The sequence below is a fragment of the Microtus oregoni genome, unplaced genomic scaffold (genome assembly GCF_018167655.1).
Source record: "Microtus oregoni isolate MIOR12 unplaced genomic scaffold, Mior012 000016F_ref0000370, whole genome shotgun sequence".
NCBI classification, from domain to species: domain Eukaryota; kingdom Metazoa; phylum Chordata; class Mammalia; order Rodentia; family Cricetidae; genus Microtus; species Microtus oregoni.
In genome coordinates, this window is record NW_024543075.1 from 3998298 (window position 1) to 4018050 (window position 19753).

Below are 19753 nucleotides of genomic sequence, written 5' to 3' on the forward strand. Positions count from 1 at the left end.
CCCGGAGCCTGTGGCTGCCACTACGCAGAAGTAGGAGCATGTCACTCTTCTGAGAACCCTGAGCAAGTATCCATTAGCTCAATGTTTGAACTGCAGGATACTAAAACACGGTGACACAGTGTTGAGCAGGTGACATTGGGTGCCTTCTGGCTGCCAGCCACCCTGTGAGACCTTCAGAGATCCTGTCCTGACTATCAGCCTCCTTCCTGTTTCCTCAGCTTCTTATTGGTTTTCAGACCTGGCAGGTGTCTTGTCTATAATGGCATTTACAGCTCAGTGTCCTCTGTCCCCTCCCTGGTGGAGGCCATTCACCCCCTGCCAGCTTCAGCGTCCTCAGGCTGCTCCCGCTTGTTGGTTACTCCTAGGCTGCCCATAGCTTTCTCCTGCAGCTGCCTCCTTGCAGGCTTCACAAGCAGGGCTCATGATCTCAGGGCCACCCCAAGACTTCAAGGTTTCAGGAGCCCAGGTGTGAGAAGAGAGTTCCTTTTGGGATCTATCTTGCCGTCCCCTCCCCGCTTTCCTCCCTCGGAAGTCAAGAGTACATTTGAAGGGTCAGAAATGAACTCTGCAGATGTCTTGAGGACAGGTGCTACAGAGTACCTGTCTGTTAAGTCATCTATGTTACCCCTCTGGAAGGGGGCAGGTGTCACGGACCCCACCTTGCAGTCAATGCATGCCTGCAGGGAGGATGATAGGGATCGAGATGTAGTTCAGTGCTTTTCTGCCCTCTTGCCCTACCTCACCCCTGAAAGGAAAATATTGGGGTTGCTGGATTTTCTTGGCGGGTCTGCGGCTGGCTCCTCCTCCTAGTGGCTCGCACACTAGGGCGAGCTATCGGAGGAGAGGGCGGGGCAGATCACACACGGAAGTCAGGTAACAGCAGGCAGCCTGGCAGCCGCTCTCATACCTGCCAGCACCAGCATCCAGAGCCCCACGTTGACTCAGCGACCAGCCACCAACATGCAGGTGAGCCTGGGTTCTAAAGGAACATGCCTTCAGCCCCTACAGGTGCCACCCTTCCTTGGAAGGTGGCAGGCAGTTCCCAACAACCTGCCATCCAGGGGGAATGTGGCTAGAGTTGGATCCAGACCTATGGGGAATGAAGTAGCTTTGTAGCCCTATCTTGGAATTCTGGAGATTCCAGGGCTGGGCTTAAGGTTTTAGTGAGTGTGTGACTTAGGGTTTTTCTGCCAGCGTTGTCTGTGCAAGGTGAGGACCGAGATGCTGTGGTGGAACCCCCAGACCTAGGGCTTGCACCGAGAGGGAGGGACTATGAACACTATGATAGACTGGCCTAGGCAGCTGTGTGCCACGCTCTCTGGGTCCTGCTCCAAGCAGGGGCCAGCTCTAATGCTGAACTAGAAGCCTAGGTATAGAGCAGAAGGTGAGATTTGTGTGTGTATGTGCATGCATGCGTGTGTGTGTGTGTGTGTGTGTGTGTGTATGCGTGCATGTATGTGAGCATGCATGCGTGTGTGTGTGTGTGTGTGTGTGTGTGTTTTGGGGGGTGCTTTTTGGAAAGCATCACTTCTCCCCTTGTCAACCGAAAGGCCACCCGTGGCAGAGACCAGCACTGGTCTCCCCAGGGAGGAGGGAAGGGCGAGGTAGAGAGTGAAACCAGTTTCCCACTCAGGCACCAGGCCTACCAGAGCGGGCTGTGTGGGTGGCTGCTCCCTCTGCTTTTACTCAGTCCTCTCGCTGGGCCTCCCAGAACCCAGCTCTGGGAACTGCCTTCTCAAGCCAGCAGCACATAGACACCCCTTAGCCTGGCCCCAGTGCCCCCCTGCCAGCCTCTTTTCCAAGCTGTTTGGTGATGCAAAGGGAGAGTATGAGCCCTTCCATCCTCAGGGGACCTGGTGGTCCCAGCTCCTCTTGGTCCTCAGGGGACCTGGTGGTCCCAGCTCCTGTTGGTCCTCAGGGGACCTGGTGGTCCCAGCTCCTGTTGGTCCTCAGGGGACCTGGTGGTCCCAGCTCCTGTTGGTCCTCAGGGGACCTGGTGGTCCCAGCTCCTGTTGGTCCTCAGGGGACCTGGTGGTCCCAGCTCCTGTTGGTCCTCAGGGGACCTGGTGGTCCCAGCTCCTGTTGGTCCTCAGGGGACCTGGTGATCCCAGCTCCTGGTTGGTCCTCAGGGGACTTGGTGGTCCCAGCTCCTGGTTGGTCCTCAGGGGACTTGGTGGTTCCAGCTCCTGCTTGGAGCTGAGCCTGCTCTCCACTGTGTAAATTTCTTCCATGGTTCTCCATTGTTTTTGTTGAAGTCCATGAAAGCTTCCATGCTCTGGCTTCTGTAAGCTCTGCCCTTGCCCTTTATACTCCTACAGAATGGAAGCGCTGAGGACTTAGTCACCGGGAAGAGTGACTACCAAGTTCCCAGGCATGTTGAGGACTGAGTCCTGTCAGGACATGCATGTGGAGGGTCAGAGGACAGCTCTTTGGAGTTAGTTCTCTCCTTTGACCGTGTGGTCCTAGGGATCAAAATGAGGCTTGTTGGCAGGTGCCTCTATCTGCTGAGTGATCTCACTGTACTGAGCTCTTGAGAGCATTAGCTACTGAGTCTCTGAAGGGTTGAGAACTCAGTATAACTTCCAGGTGCAACCTGCCTCTCAGGACTGACCCACGCACATTCCCCTCTCCCAGAAATGCTGTTCCAACCCCTTTCCCCTCTTGCTAATCTCTTGCCTTACGAGGTAAAGACTGGGACCATCGCTCCCACCAGGTAGACGTGACTCCAGTCCCTATGTGCACCCACGCCAGGCGCCACCCTCCAGGGTTCAGCACTGAGAACACGGAATGAATCGCCTGTTTAGTGTCTAGGGATGAGCAGATGGCGGGCACACAAAAGGATGGACTGATGGAAGACAGGTGTTTACAGTCAGCTGCAAGGAGAGATGTGGAGAGAGACAGAGGCTTCAGGAGTTCCTAGGAGGCAGAGGAAGCAGAGATGGTGCCCGGAAGGCAGTGGGTTTGGGAAAGCAGACCCCTGGGCAGTAGAGGTGGCCTCTATGTTGCACACGGTGGTGGAGCTCGTGGGTCTCCCTGTGGATAATGAAACTGAAGAGTAATGTAGGCCTCAGAGCCCTAGCAAGGGAGGTAAACATGACCTTAGGGCCAGGTGGGTCACAAATGGGATGGGAAGTGAGGTTCACATGTCCTTTGCGTGTGGCTGGGATGCTGACCTGCATGTGTAGCATGTACCCACAGGTCAGGCTTGCTTTGAAGACGAATGGAGGGTGTTTGTTTGCACAACTGTCTCTTCTGTCTGTAGTGACCAGGAGGTGGAGAGGAGATGGACAGTAGGGAACAGGACTGCCCAGCTCTGGCTCTCTGCACTGCTGATCCTCCAAAGGGAGGTTCCTTAGGTGCTATGGTGTCCTACTCCCTGGAGGAGTGGCCTGTGTCCATAACAAGGAGCTGGGGTCCTAGATGAGCCCTGAACCCTGAGCCCCAGTTCACTGTATATGGCCTGCAAGACTGGGGGTGGGAGGGACAGGGTAAAATGGCAGAAACCTTAGTGCCTGGGCATGTGACTTTCTTCATTCTTTTCCTGTCCACGTATACTGTCAGGGTTCTTTATTGAAGAGGTGATATCCTTAGATTCTATAGGCGAGGAAACCGAGTCTCTGAGAGGGCTGATCACACCAGAGCCAGGGTATCTGTCTTCCTGAGCTTGAATCCTAGTCTGGCTGTATATGGCAAAGTTGGCACTGAAGGTTGATGGCTCCTGCTGAGTGTTTTGGTTCATCCCTGCCCCTGCCTTGGGTATCCCAGAGTTTCAGGAGGCCATACAGCTTCTTGGAGGTGAAACTCAATGGATTAGCAGCCAGAGGTTTTGAATATTTCAGGAACACTGAGCAAGCTGCTAGGCTGGAGGTAAAGGTACCTTCACCAGTTGGTCCAACACTAACAACTCAAGGTCGTCCTGAGATGCTCATGAGTATCATCATCCACTGGGGACCAGCAAGATGTGGCCCTGTGGTCCTGTACACACTGGCCCTGGACTGCCTGACCTGTCTGCGTGCTGTGGCCGTGGATGGGTTGGTAAGCCCAGAATGCATGGATGCAGAATTTGGTGGCTGGGCCTGTCTTGCTGTGGGCTGGAAATGGATGAACCAGGGCTAAGGGATCTCTGGCCTAACCGATAAGTTGGCCACTGTCCCTGTGTTGTGGTGGCAGTTAAAAGCTGGTGCAGCCCCCAGCTATGTATATATTGCTTTGCCATGTATATATAAATAGTGGTCCTGCCCAGAGTGACCTCAGCCTACCCTGACTGAGGTGACATCCCCAGCCCCATGAGGCTCCAGGTAATTGTTCCAAAGCTGCACACATCTCTAGTGGGAAGGGGCTTTCTAGCCTAATTTTTTGGGTTGACTAGAGACAGCCTCTGAGTCCAGCCTTCAGAGGTATGCTTTGTAGACAATCTCCTTTTCCCTAGGATCCGTCTCAGTTTAGATTCCCAAGTTCTATAGGTTCCTAGTTCTGTCCTAGGTCTCATCTCCACTCTAGTTTGTTCCAGACGTTTTTGGGTGTGGGAAGACATTTTTTAAAAACATGTATATTTTAAATTGGGGGGTTTTGTTTGTTTGTTTGTTTGTTTTTTGGTTTTTCGGGACAGGGTTTCTCTGTAGCTTTGGAGCCTGTCCTGGAACTAGCTCTTGTAAAGCAGGCTGGCCTCGAAATCACAGAGATCCGCCTTCCTCTGCCTCCTGAGTGCTGGGATTAAAGGAGTGTGCCACCACTGTCCGGCTTGTTCCAGACGTTTTAACACTTTGGTCCCACACTGATAATTCTGGCATATGGAAAGGAAAGCATGAGAGGATACCTGCCCAGGTTCAAAGTCAAAGACATCCCATAGGACACTTGCTGAGCCCTTGTGGTGGGTGGATTACTAGGCTGGATGCCAGGGACATAAGGGTCCCCTGGCTACCTATCCTGTTGGTTGAGATGTCCCAAGTGGAGACATGGGTGTTCACCCTGTCTTGCAGCTCTACGTGTAGGTTTCTCTCCTGGAGAAGTTTCCATCACTGCCCACAATACCTGAATACAGGTATTTGTGGGAAGTGGATGGGAAGCCAAGAGAGCCCAGAAGTCTGGGGAATTTTGTCAGAGGGGGAGAGGGTGGGAGCAGACAGACACGCCCCCTTGGGATCCCTGGTGAACCGTGAAGTATAGCACACGATTCTGTGCTTCCTCCGGCAGCTAGATGGAGATACAGGCAGAGGCAGCACCAGCCCATCCTCGAACCAGAAGCTCCTTGGGTATATATGAGTGTGTGTCTGTGTTCTCACGGGGATACAATAGGGTGTAGATTCAGCAACAAGACAAATGAACAAGCAAATAAAACAAAGCACCTTAGGTTAAAATGGATTTCAGATAAATAACTCTCCCTCCCAGTATAAGTATACTTAAAAACAAACAAACAAAACTCCTTCATTTTGTTTTGCTTTGAGACAAGGTCTTGCTATGTAGATTAGGCTGGCCCCAAACTCACCACCACCCTCTGAATTTCTGGCGTGTGCCACCATGCCCATCCCAAAGCCTGTTTGTCTATCTGGAATTCCTACACGACTGGGTGGCCTGTATTTTACCTGGCAGCTCTCGAACTGGCCTGTTGGAGCAGTATGGTGAGACTCTCTGGAGGAGGTAGAAGGAATGTGCTTGGGTAGGGGAAGCAAGAGCCAGACCTGGCATTGGGGTGACTTCAGGGATGGTAAGATGCAGTGTGGGGATAGAGGGGTTACTGAAGATGGGCACCGGGAATTGGTAACAAGACTCAGCGTCTATGAGAAGAGCATCCCAGCCTGCTGAATAGCCAGAGGAACAGCTTCATTTGGCTCAGGTGCCTAGAAGGTACCTGAGTGTACCTATTTCTGGGACACTGGAGCCACAAGGTCCTTGTCATTCTGGAATCCCTCTGGAGACCTTCCACCGACCCCTGTGTGTTGCTTTTAGGAGCATGGACAGAACTGTGTCACCATGTGCACAGAGCCAAGGGACACATCATGCACTACAAAACTGGCATCCTCAGCATCTGCGAAATGCTGTCTTCTTAACCAACGTGTCTGCCCATTCAACCCCTCCCTCGGCCCTTACTCCATCAGGTTTGGGAAAGCGCAACCTACTCCAACCTGCCTGGCAGCCCCCACATCCCCAATTCTTCCTCCCTGCTTCCTGCAGACCACACCCTCAGGGCAGAAGCCCCAATTGCCACTTAACTTTAGTCCGTAGGCACCTTGTTTGTTGAGAGTAAATGAAGTCCCCAGAACCCAAAACCCAGCACCCACTGAGACAGAGACCATGAGGCACCCATTGCCCCCTCCGTTAGTAGTGTCGTTTTGGTTTTGTTTTTTTTGAGACAGGGTTTCTCTGTGTAGCCTTGGCTGTCCTGGAACTCCACTCTATAGACCAGGCTGGCCTCAGACTCATGGAGATCCGCCTGCTTCTGCCTCCTGAGTGCTGGGATTAAAGGTGTGCGCCACCATTGCTGCCACCAGCACCCAGCTGGTAGTGTAGTTTTATTCCATCTGTGGGTGTTCCTAAAGATGCACCGCATTACTTGTGCTACTGAGGCAGGAAGACAAAAAACTTGATACCAGCCTGGGATTCATAATAAAACCCTATGTAAGAAAAACAAACAAGCAAAAACCCAGGCATTAGTGTCTTATGCCTGTAATCCCAGCACTCAGAATGGAGGTGGGATGACCCTATTTCAAGTTCATCTTCCCTCCTAGCCAATTTGAGGCCTGGGTCAAAAACTCAGAAACAAACAAACTGGATTGGGTATGTAGCTCAATTAGTAGAAAGCCTGCTTACCACACATGAAACCCTGGCTTCAAGCCCTAGTACCATATAAACTAGGCTTGGCTGTGTCTGTCAGTAATTCCAGGGCTGGGGACATAGAGGCAGGAGGATGAGCAGTTCAAGGGCTTTCTGGACTACGTAGTGAAGTTAAATCAATCTGATCTATATGAAACTATATTTCAAAAAATAAAGCAACATTACAGAGGTCATGGGTTCAATCCTCAGCGTGCACAGAGTGGCTTACAACCATCTGTAACTCTTGTTCTGGAATCTGATGCCCTCTTATTACCTCTGCTGGGACCATGTACACACATGGAAAACAGATATGCATGAAGGCAAAACTGTGCACAATAAAGACAAATAAAGATATAAAAAATTTAAACAAAACAAAATAGACCAGATATAGTGGTATGCATTTTTAATACCAGAACTGTGTAGGCAGAAGCAGATGGGTCTATGTGTTTGAGGACAGCCTGGTCTGCAGAGTGAGTTCCAGGCTAGCCAGGGCTACAAAGAAAGAAAAAAGCAGGTTGGTAGGTTGGAGAGATGGCTCAGTGATTAAAAGCACTGCTCTTTCAGAAGATCTAGGTTTGATTCCCAGCACCCACACAGTGGCTCACAAACTTCTGTAACTCCAGTTCCAGGGGACCTGACAACCTCTTCTTGCTTCTATGGGCACCAGGGTCAAACACAGTGTACAGGCATACATGCGGGCCAAACACCCATACGCGCAAAATAAATTAAAAAGTTAAAAAGCAGCTGGGCGGTGGTGGCGCATGCCTTTAATCCCAGCACTCGGGAGGCAGAGGCAGGCTGATCTCTGTGAGTTTGAGACCAGCCTGGTCTAGAGAGCTAGTTCCAGGACAGGCTCCAAAGCCACAGAGAAACCCTGTCTCGAAAAAACAAAAACAAAAACAAAAAAAAGTTAAAAAGCAGAGCTTTAATTGTTACTTGCTTTTCATTTTATAAAGAAGTATATCTTGCTAGGGACTTGAGAGACGACTCAGTGGTTAAGAGCACTGGCTGCTCTTCCAGAGGACCCTGGCTCGATTTCAGGCCCCCACATGGTGACTCATAAAAATCCGTAACTTCTCTGGTCCTTCTGTATTACCTACCCAGCTGCAGATCTGATGTCCTCTTCTGCTTTTCACGGTACACAGGCTCAGCCGGCAAAAATGCAGGCAAAATACCTATTCTACACACGTCTTTTAAAAAAGGCATTATGCTAGCCTGGTGATGGTGGCGCACGCCTTTAATCCCAGCACTCGGGAGGCAGAGGTAGGCGGATCTCTGTGAGTTCGAGACCAGCCTGGTCTAGAGAGCTAGTTCCAGGACAGGCTCCAAAGCCACAGAGAAACCCTGTCTCGAAAAACCATAAAAAAAAAAAAAGGCATTATGCTAGATGTAGATTCCCAAGGTTCGTTTTCTTAAAAACAAGCTTATTTGAGATTTTAGGTTAGTAATAGAGCTACAAGGTCATTCTGGTGTCCCTCAGCCCTCCACCAGCTTCCCATGACAGTCTCAGAACACACCTGTGCTGCCCGGCACTCTCAGCCACACACCCATGTCTTGTCACTCAGGATTCTGTGTGGCTTTTAGTTACCGTCTTCTTTATTTTTATTTTCATTTTTACTAGCCTTGGTGTTTTGGCTGTGTGCACGTCTGTGTGAGGGTGTTGGATTCTCTGGAATTTGAGTTACAGACAGGCAGCTGTGAGCTGCCATGTGGGTGCTGGGAATTGAACCCCGGTCCTCTAGAAGAGCAGTCAGTACTCTTAACCACTGAGCCATCTCTCCAGCCCCAAGTCACCATTTTCTTAGCTTCCCCTTAAGATACTTCTTCCCCTTATCTTGGTGACGTGACTTCCTGGACACTCTCCACGTGACCCTCTGAACGTCTCTGAGGACGTTCAGGTGAGACAGATTATAGGCATCCGGCAGCAGGACCATCGCTCACTTCCACAACCAGTCATGCGTCCCTGACTGCCATGGATCTAAGGGGCAACCACAACCTTCCTCATATGGATTGAGGCAATACTGGTGCCCACTATGTTTCCCATGCTCACAGCTTTCTCTAGGCACTGAACCTAGCCCAGAGTGGGGAGAGATGCAAGCCCATCTCCCAGAAGACCTGGGGTACCCACTGTGGTCCAGTAGTGAACCAGTCACAAGCTTCAAGTGCTCCAGATTCCACTCATGGCTCTCAGCACTGGGGAATAGGCCTGTCTTGGGGGATCTGTGTTCTCAAGAATGGCCTGGTCACAGGGTCCACTACTGCCAATTAAAATTCCAGTGTAAAATGTTCCCCAAGTTTGTGTGAACTCCTAGCAGTACACAGTGCATCCCTGATGTCCCCTGACTTTGGCATCCTCAGACTCCGACCTGCCCCTCCCTGATTCTCTGAGGTTGCCATTTCTTCACCCATCAAGAGCTTACTAGGCCTTCTTTCAGTGACATCCCTGTGAACCACTGTCTGCCGTGGAGGAACGGGGCTGTCTGACCTTCCTGGAAGCCCTGAAGGAACTCCTTGGTGTTACCACACAGACTCTGCTGGTTCTCTTGTCAACCTCTGCTCCCTTGTGACATCCTCAGCCTCACCTCCACCAGGAATGACCTATTTGCCAACTAGTTTCTGGCAGACCAGCCCCCAGCTTGGTGCAGAGTAGGGAATCTTGCTGCTTTGTTTACCAACTCAGAGAATGTAGGAGGAGAACTGCATGCTCATCTCCCCATTCTTCTCTGTTCTCCAGGGTGATGAGAGCCTTCAGATCTTTGTGGGACCAGAAGGGGACTGCTTGCCACTGATGGAAAGGGGAACTTGTAAGGTGAGGCTGATCAGACCTCCCAGGATTGGTTCCATCGACCCGTCACCTACTCTGTGTATTCTGTGCTTGGTTATGGTCCTACACCTCTTCCCATATCCATATCCTATGTTGGCTTCCTCTCCCACACCCTTTCCCATCCTGTGTCTTGCACTGGGTCCCACATCTACATTTCTTCCTGTCACTGTCCAGTGTTCTGTTTCTATCCCATGCCTTCTTCCTCCAGCTTGAGGACTCTCATCAATGGGACTGTGTCCTGGTGGCTGATCTCCAGACCCAGAAATTCGAGAAGCAGGTGCAGAGGCAACGACAGTTCCTGGAGAAACTCGAAAGCAAGGGCTTCCACTACAAGGTGGGTTAGTTTGCATCAGGGGCCGAGTCATGGGGAATGCCACATCATATGTCCCAGGAACAGGGGACAGGATAGTGGCTGTGGATGAGTTGGTTCCCCTGTGGCTCCCAAGATAATAAAGGACCAGAAGAAGGTGTTCTTTGGAATTCGTGCTGACAGTAGGATCTTTGACCTGTACCGGACTCTTCTCATGAAGCCCGAAGATCCTGGTCCCAGAGCCAAACTGAGCAATATTAACTCCATCCCAGTTACCACAAGGTGAGGATGTATCCAGAGCCCAGCCAGGAGAACCCCTGCCCTGTGTCCAGGCAGAACAAGGGCCACATCCCACCTGAGGAAGGACAATACAGTTCCATACAGTCTTAGCGTGGATGTCACAGAGGACCAGGCCTCACTTTTTGAGCAAGGCTCTGTGCCCCAGGATTCATTTTGTAATAGTAATAATGACAGCTTGTACCGGGCTTCTCTTTTTGGCCACCAACCAGCTCCCAAATCCTGACATGGAGACTTATTATTAGTTTTGAATTCTCGGCCTAGCTTAGGCTCATCTCTGGCTAGTTCTTTTAACTTGAATTAACCTGTTTCTCTTCTTCTATCCTTTGCCTCGTGGCTTTTTATCTTTCATCCCTTCTTTATATCTTATATTCGGTTTCGCATGTCTGGCTGGTGGTTGCCTGGCTTCTGGCGCCGAGCATCTCCCTTGTTTGCTTCTTTCTTTTTCCTCTTGTTCTCCCTGACACACACACCTAGATTTCTCCTCCTACTTATTCTCTCTGCCTGCCAGCCCCACCTATCCTTTCTCTGTCTAGCTGTTGACCATTTGGTTCTTTATTAGATCAATCAGGTGCTTTAGGTGGGCAACGGAACAAATGCAACAACACTTGTAAAACATGCAGCCTAAACAAATGTAACACACCTTTACACAGTTCAGATAATATTCCACAACAACAGCTCACTTCTTTTTTTTTTTTTTTTTTTTTTTTTGGTTTTTCGAGACAGGGTTTCTCTGTGGCTTTGGAGCCTCTCCTGGAACTAGCTCTTGTAGACCAGGCTGGTCTCGAACTCACAGAGATCAGCCTGCCTCTGCCTCCCAAGTGCTGGGATTAAAGGCGTGCCCCACCACCGCCCGGCAACAGCTCACTTCTTGACATCCTGTGAGAACTCCTAGTCATGGTTTTCCTTGAATCAAAGTCAGCCCTAAAGTGAACAGACACCTTTTCTAGTCTCTGAGGTCTTTATCTCCCATAGATCCCTTCCTCATCAGCTCAGAATCCCCTCTCTGGACATCTGGCTCCTGGCTATCTGACAGGGACAGCATCCTGTGTCCCCAGATACCTGCTCCTCCATGAACATTCATGCACCCCTTTCTGGTCCTTCTGTGTCTTCTACCCACCCCAGGCAGCACTATCTGGGGGCTTATCTAGTTGACTTTGGCAAAGGACAGTCAGGGAATTAAGCACCAGGCAACAGAGTCCTGTGAACACAGAGTTTTTTGGTACTGGGGAGGCTTGAGAGGAAATCAGAAGCTTAGAGGCACCTTGATTCAGGGCACGAGAAAGACAGACCCGCAGAGGGGCTTTCCATGTGTTCACAAGGTGACTGAATCTCAGACACTTAACTTGTGTCTGAGTATGGCTCTCCAAGTGCCTGTGTGGCCTTGGGCAAGCTACCCTAACCTCTGAACACCAGTTTTCACATAAGCCGAAGGCTTCATAACCACGAAAGAGGGCTTGTGCACGTTAACACTCAGCATGTACAAGCGAGTGTGGTCAGAGGTGGGGGCTCGATGTGGAACCCCAAGAGTAGGGGCAGGACCCTGTCCTGGAAGCCAGGCAAACCTGACCTGAACAGGGTTTCAGGGCGATTTATGGCCTCTGGGTTCTGGTCAGTATTGCTGGAGTGCCTCTTCCAGAACAGAGAGGGTAGAGAACAGGCCTTAAGGGGCAGGGTCCACTAGGCTATCATGGGGCTGTTCTGATCCTTAGATTCTTGGGTTTCAGGATCCGAATTGTGAGCTTCATCGTCAACAACAAGGCAAAACCCGGTGGTAAGCACAGATGGACAGGTGGCCTAGGAGGGTGCTGCTGTGGGCTGGATTCTCCTACCCTCCTCTCTTCTCTGACTGAGGTTCCCTGGAACCCCTAGATACCTTTGAGGATCTAGTGAAAGATGGGGTGTTTGAGACCATGTTTCCTCTGCACGAGGTGAGGGGTGACAAATTCAAAATGGGCCTGAGGGTGGGAACCCAAGGTAGGAAGCCAAGTTCTCATGGCCTGTCTTCCGTGACGCAGGGGGAAAAAGAACTGAAGAGAAAATGGGCCCGATGGAGAAACATGTTCCGGAAACAGCCGATTGATGACATTAGGTAAGACCACACCAAGCCGCTCACCTGTGTGCCATATCTGTGCTCAAACCAGATAACCTGTGACCCAGTAAATCCAGTCCTAGGTGACAGAAAGAGTCCCCACTTACACCGATGCCAGCAGCCCCCCCCTCAAGCCTCTCTTCATATGCCCTCACCCTATCAGGTCCTGAGGCCACTGGGGGGGTGGTGTTGATGGGGAAGCTTTCCCACAGGAACTACTTCGGCGAGAAGGTGGCCCTGTATTTCGCCTGGCTTGGCTGGTACACCTATATGCTGGTGCCTGCTGCTGTGGTGGGCCTCATCATCTTTCTGAGTGGCTTCGCCCTGTTTAATTCCAGCCAGATCAGGTAGGTGGGCTGGGGCTTGAGGCCTGCAGTCTCACCGAGGGCTAGCAATGGCTGTGGGAGCCTGGGCAGATCCTGCACCTGAGACTCACTGGTCTCTTTACTCCCAGCAAAGAGATCTGTGCGGCAGACGACATCTTTATGTGCCCCCTTGGTGAAAACAGTCACAATTACCAGCGACTCTCAGGAATGTGCGCTTTTGCGAAGGTTTGGTGTTACTAGAGTCTTTCCAGGGCGTATGCAAGGGTTGGCATAGTATGTCCCTCTAGAAGTGGGGAAGACAAGGCACCTGGATGCCCTGAAGAGCCAGGCTCTCCCTTCCCCATTGAGGACATGGGTAGGAGGCCCAGCATAGCCTTTCTGCTCCCTCTCCTCAGCTCACTCATCTCTTTGACAACGATGGCACTGTGGTGTTTGCCATCTTCATGGCTCTGTGGGGTGAGTTACTGCTGGGCATCCCTGCAGGGTCCTAGGGCCAGCCAGCCTGAGCTCACCCCAGGTGTGCTGTGACACTTCCCTGTGCTCACCACAGCCACGGTGTTTCTGGAGATCTGGAAGCGGCAGCGCGCCCGTGTGGTCTTGCACTGGGACTTGTACGGATGGGATAAGGAAGAGGTAGGATGGGGCCATCGGCATCAAGGCTGCCTGTTTCCAGTGTCCCACGTGGCCCACACCTGTGTCTGTGTATCTGAGGCGTGTCTGGTGACCTTCCTAGGAAGAGATGGCCCTTCAGCTCATCAACTGCCCAGACTACAAGCTAAAGACCCATCACCACTCCTACCTGAGCAGCACCATCATTCTCATCCTGTCCCTGTTCATGGTACTGTCGGGAACAGTGCTGAGGGCTGGAGACCCAGCTATCCCCATTCTTCATGGCCGCCCCCCACCCTTCGCAGATCTGTTTCATGATTGGCATGGCCCATTTGCTGGTCGTCTACCGTGTGATGGCCGCTGCTCTGTTCAGCAGCATCATGGAGCACCAGGTGACGACTGTCGTGGTGGTGACCGGAGCCGTGGTGCATTATGTAATCATAGTCATCATGACCAAGGTAGAAGTCAGGCATGGGGAGCCCTGGGGGGCTCGGCTGAAGTTCCAGGTGACTCCCGCTTGGTTCCTTCTTCCCTCAGGTCAACAAATATGTAGCCCTGAAGCTTTGTAGCTTTGGTGAGAAGAGGCCAGCCTCTCTCTGGGAGTTGGGGAGGACTCGGGGCTGAGAGTCATGGAGCTGTGATCAGACGTGGGGTGGAGACTTCCTGCTTTTCTGGGTCCTCTCATTTGAGAGGTGTAGGTCATGATGTCCTATCGGTCTAGGGAAAGACAGGATGGCCATGTCTCATTCCAGAGGATCCCAGGACCTTTTCAGAGCGAGAGAGCAAGTTCACGGTCAAGTTTTTCATCCTGCAGTTCTTCGCCCACTTCTCTTCTCTCATCTACATCGCCTTCATTCTGGGCAGGTATGTCCCCACTGTCCCAATTGCCCGTCCTCCGCCCCGGCCCCCAGCTCCCTCAGCCTCAGCGTGCCTGGCTTGTTTCTCGCTTTTTAAAGTGGCCAGATCTTAGTTACACACCTTCGATGCCAGCTCTCGGGGCGGAGTGGGGGGCAGGTGGCTTGGTTTGACATAGGCTGGCATTCCGTATTCTCGTTCATGGCACTCCTGCTTCAGTCTTTTGAGTGCGGGCATTGGAAGTGTGGCCACTGGATGGGACGTGAAAGCAGACGCTTTTAAGCACAAAATGACACTATGTGCAGTTACCATGGGGAGCTACGGAGGTCATGTTCAACAGACCTTGTCTGGATGCATCTGAGCCTGTGCACACCTAGAGTAAGGTGCCTCAGGGTACCGTCCCCTCCTGCCATTTCTTTCCTATTTTTCTCAGGTACTTTTCTATGGCTTTGATAAAACACCAGAACCAAGGCAACTTACAAATAAAAGCATTTAATTTGGCTTAAGGTTTCAGAAGTTAGAGTTCATGATGGCAGAGCAAAGGAAACCTTAGAGTTCACACCGTAATTGACAACCACAAGACAGAGAGAGAGAGAGAGAGAGAGAGAGAGAGAGAGAGAGAGATTTGAAACCTCAAAGCCTGCTCCAGTGTGACATTATCTCCAACAAGGCCACACCTCCTAATCCTTCACAGTGTTACCTACTGGGGACCAAATATTCAAGCCTATGAGTCTATGAGAGGCATTCTCATTCAAACCAGCACATTCCACACCCTGGCCCCCTGTAGGCACAGGAGCCTATCACAATGCCAAGTGTGTTCAGTTCAGTTTCAAAAGTCTCTATAGTCCTTCAGTCTCAATGCTATTTAAAAGTTCAAAGATCAAAGTCTTCTGAGACTCAGGTAATCTTAGTGCCCTGTAAAACAAAAAAGCAAATTACATACTTCCAACACACAGTGACACAGAATAAACATTACCGTTATGAAAAGGAGAAGTAGGGATATCCAGAAGAAATACTGAGCCGCATGGTGGTGGTGCGCACCTTGAATCCCAGCACTCGAGAGGCAGAGGCAGGCCACTCAATCTCTTTGAGTTCAAAGCCAGCTGGCCTATGGGACCTAGTTCCAGGACAGTTAGGGCTACACAAAAGAAACCCTGTCTTGAAAAACAAAACAAAAACAGAAATATTGGACAAAAGTAAGACTGAAAAACCCAGCAGGACAAACTCCAAATCTTGTAGATCCATGTCCCTTGTCAAAGTGTTTAGATGGCTCCAGCCTCCCGGCTTTGCTGCCTGCAACACACTCTCTCCCTTGAGCTGGGTCCACTCCCTGCATGGAGCTCTCCTTAGCAGATATCCCATGGCTCTGGCACCTCTAACATCTCCAATACGATCTATGCTTCATTTTCAGAGCTTCCCACAATGGCCTCTCAGGGACGTCAGGAAGGGACTCCTCTGCCACATGCCTGGCCACAGCGACTCTCCTTAATTGTAGATTACACGACCCCTTGCTTGTGTATCTTTTATGACTTTAAAGACAAAATAATGTGGGTGACACTGTCAGATCTGACGTCAGACTTGGGGTGAACCCTAGAACCCACAAATCACATTCATGGCAGCTTTATTGTTGGTATTTATTATCTTTGTTTCTTTAGTTTTTTTTTCTTAAAGATTTTTTAATTTATTATGTATGCGGTGTTCCGTCTGTATGTATGCCTACAGGCCAAAAGAAGGCACCAGATCTCATTACAGATGATTGTGAGCCACCATGTGGTTGCTGGGAATTGAACTCAGGGCCTCTGGAAGAGTTCTTAAGCTCTGAGCCATCTCTCCAGCCCTGTTTTCAAGATAGGGTTTCTTTGTTATAGTCCTGGCTATCCTGGAACTTGCTCTGTAGTCAGCTTCTTCATAGGCCTTGATTTTCTCCCTAGGATCAATGGTCACCCTGGGAAGTCCACGCGCCTGGCCGGCCTGTGGAAGCTAGAGGAGGTCAGTCTGTCCTCAGACCCCACTGCCTAGTTCTTGAGTCCCTCTCCTCCCTTGAGCGCCATCCCTGACCTTCACAATGGCCCCACAGTGCCATCTCAGTGGCTGCATGACGGACCTGTTCATCCAGATGGCCATCATCATGGGGCTGAAGCAAACCCTGAGCAACTGTATTGAGTACCTGCGCCCGTGAGCACCTCTTTCTACCCCACCCCAGCCTCCTATAGTGCCTGTCCCTGTGCCCTGCCATCTTTCTGTATGTCCCACACACTCTTGGTGCCCACAGGTGGTTTGCCCATAAATACCGCTTAATGCGGGCTTATAAACGTGGCATTAAGCCCAAAGACCCAGACCTGGAGGAGTGGCAGCGTAACTACCGCATGAATCCAGTCAACACCTTCAGCCTGTTTGATGAATTCATGGAGATGAGTACGTAAAGCTCCAGCGGGCTGAACAGATGGGGTGGGTATGCAGGGTGAGAAGTGGGGGGCTGTCCTGGACCCAGGGTGACATTTCCACCCTGCAGTGATCCAGTACGGCTTCACCACCATCTTTGTGGCTGCCTTCCCACTGGCACCGCTACTGGCACTCTTCAGCAACCTTGTGGAGATCCGCCTGGACGCCATCAAGATGGTCAGACTACAGCGGCGCCTGATTCCTCGCAAGGCTAACGACATAGGTCAGAGTGCACACAAATTGTACAGTGGAGAACTGTCAGGGCGCCGGGAAAAGCAACTTCCAACCCTGGGTTTTTCACCAGTCAATGCCGGGCCACCCTGAGGCAACTTGTAATCGCTGGGGCCCTTCCCCTTACTCCAGAGACAGATCCTAGATTTTCCAGCTACGGAGACTAAACCTCATGAGCTCAATCCCTAGGAAAAGGCAGACTAGAGTACACCCACCAAGGCCCTCCCCTGAGCCTCCAGTATCTGGCTGAAGGTCTTGTGACCTCTAAGGGGACCATGAGGAAGAGCTGGAGTCTGATCACACAAGAGGGAACAGAGAGTCCAAGGCCTCAGTCACTGGACTTACCATAGTGGGAATGACAGGTGTCCGGGAAGCAGGGTTTAGCTGCTAGATGTGGGGAGAAGCATTAGGAAGAACCCCAGGCTAGGGCCCAGGTTATGAATCCTCACTCGGGTGGGGTCCAGGAAATAAACAACCTGTTGAAGAGTTCCAGGAAGGATGGGATGGGGAAAGCTGAGTCCTTCACTGCTTATGTCAAGGAGAAGAGCATACAGCCATACCACGTCTGTCTTAGCTGGGGATTTCCTTGTAGGTAATCTGGCCCACATGGCTACAATAGGACCGTGAATGGAGAGCTCACAAGGTTCCTTAACCAATCAGCTTCTAAGTTTTTAGGGTGGGAGCCTACCAATGACCAGGATGGGCTGTTTCACTTCCCTGCTGTGGTTCAGGGACCTGGCTGCAGGTACTGGAGACCATTGGAGTGCTGGCAGTCATTGCGAATGGGATGGTCATAGCCTTCACCTCCGAGTTCATCCCCAGAATAGTCTACAAGTACCACTATGGCCCATGCGCACAGAACAGGAACTTCACAGCTGAGTAAGGTGTTAAATTGTCAAGCCCCCCGAGACACTGGCCCTTCCTTCCGGTTAAGCCCTTGGAGCCCAGACCTGGGGCTCCTCTGGGTATATCTGGATGCTGCCAGGGCTATCTGGGGCTGCAGTGAGGCTGGGACTTGGCTACTCCTTGAACTGTCTATACGACTTACATACCTTGGCTGGATCCCAGGAGCCTTGGTAGGGGGAGAAGTACCAGGCCCATTTGGTAATGAGCAGCCAGTACCTAAATGGCTTGCCTGCGAAGTGATACACCTCTGCCTTGCTTCTGGCACAGGAAGGCAGAGCACAAATATGTCTTGCTCCCTGCAGACTGGGGCTCTTTGCGTCAGTCCTAGCAGCTTTCTTCCTGCCTGGCCGGGAAGACGGTTGGTGACCCCTCAGCCTCTTTCACCCCTCCCCAGTATGGCCTTGTACTTTTCTTATGTGGGAAATGGAGGAGGCCTTCCATGGTATGCCCTCCCCCTAGTGCCCCCAAGATGCAGGTGAGTTCTCTGGAGAGGCCTCAGGCCACCAGAGTCCCACACTTCTCTCTCTCCAGCTGCCTCGAGGGCTATGTCAACCATAGCTTGTCTGTCTTCTACACCAAGCACTTCCAGGACCATGGCAAGACGGGAAGCCAAGCAAATGTGACTGTGTGCAGGTTTGGAGCCTCTTATCTCCCATAAAATGCCCTCCAAACTCCCGATTCCTGACTTTAGGGACTTCCCTATTTCAGGTACCGGGACTACCGAAACGACCGTGACTACAATTTGTCTGAGCAGTTCTGGTTCATTCTGGCCATCCGGCTGGCCTTCGTCATCCTCTTTGAGGTGGGCAGAATTGTGAGGGAGCCTAAGTAAAGGCAGGTCTCACTTTTCTTTCCCAGCCCCCAAATCCTAACCTGGCTGGGTCTCTCTCCTCCCTCCTCCCCGCAGCATGTCGCCTTATGTATCAAGCTCATTGCTGCATGGTTTGTGCCCGATGTGCCCCAATCAGTGAAGAATAAGGTTCTGGAGGAAAAGTACCAGATACTTCGGGAGAAAATGTGGTACGGATGCAGTGGCCCATTTGGCTGGGGGCAGGTCTGTGTCTGGGGACAGGCCTGGCCCCTGACCGGTACCAACGTCATCCTTTCTGTAGCTTCAGTTCTAGGAGCACAGATGTGTAGACAACCTGAGGCAGTGGAGAAATGCTGATTTCCAGGAGCCTGGACTAGGAAGGAGTCCCCATCTCTGCAGCTTGCCTCTGCCCATGACAGTGTGTATCTGTATGTTGAGGGAGGCTGTGAAAGGGTCCTCGGCGGTCTACATATATGTCAGTGAAAGACAATCATAGGAGGCCCTTGAATATGTGTAGGCATATTTGGACTCCCTAGAAACATACGTTATATGTTATATATGTTAACCAAGGGAGACTCTTGGATATGTAGGGGGTCACTGGAATTCCATGTATATTTGAGGGTATTTATGATCGGCACAGATGTGCCTGTGGAGTTTGTTCTAACTTTCCTAGGGTTCGAATGTGTCACAGACCTGACTTGAAACTCTTCAGTGACCCTAGTACCCATAGAACTTTAGGCTGCTCGTAAGATCCCACTGTAGTAAAATTAGCCCGAGTTCCACGGACCTCCTGGCTTCTGGGCCCCAGATCCTGCTCTGTGGTCTCCTACTTGGTGGGAAGCCCAGAGACTAACTTCTGCCCCCCCCCCCCGCCCCCCATTAGCTGGATCCCCACCACCGATAAAACTTTTTACAAACAAAATAAACCTGTGTGTATTGATCTCTGAGCCTCACGATGTAGATCCAGTTTCTAGGTATTATTTCTGCCCTGGGCTAGACAGAGGAGGGGTGCTCAGTGCTGGCAAGTCTGAAGTGTGGTAGCCTCGGGCCATCTGGCTTTTCTCTGGTTTGCCTCATCTCTTAGGCACAACTTATTGAAGAAGGTTCTCCTTTCAAAATATCTGGATTTTAGCATGGCAAGAGAAGACACAGGATCAGTTATGGGTGGGGTGTGGATCAAGACAGACTTACTTCCTGGACAAAATTGAAGAACTCAGGCTAGAAAAGCAGAACACCATGA

The 19753-nt window shown here is 51.2% G+C and overlaps 1 protein-coding gene across 1 annotated transcript; it reads left to right on the plus strand.

The window, feature by feature from the left end:
* Positions 1-863: 863 nt before the first annotated feature.
* On the plus strand, positions 864-19401 carry Ano9 (anoctamin 9). The gene is made up of 24 exons (XM_041666739.1): positions 864-966; positions 9545-9619; positions 9843-9968; positions 10081-10226; positions 11969-12015; positions 12114-12172; positions 12260-12333; positions 12546-12680; positions 12788-12884; positions 13055-13115; positions 13210-13292; positions 13393-13497; positions 13574-13726; positions 13806-13842; positions 14021-14132; positions 16055-16112; positions 16201-16298; positions 16396-16538; positions 16636-16788; positions 17528-17675; positions 18234-18335; positions 18411-18504; positions 18610-18722; positions 18815-19401. The coding sequence occupies exons 1-24, from the start codon at positions 961-963 to the stop codon at positions 18840-18842; spliced, it is 2253 nt and encodes a 750-aa protein (XP_041522673.1). The 5' UTR covers positions 864-960; the 3' UTR covers positions 18843-19401.
* The last annotated feature ends 352 nt before the right edge of the window (positions 19402-19753 follow it).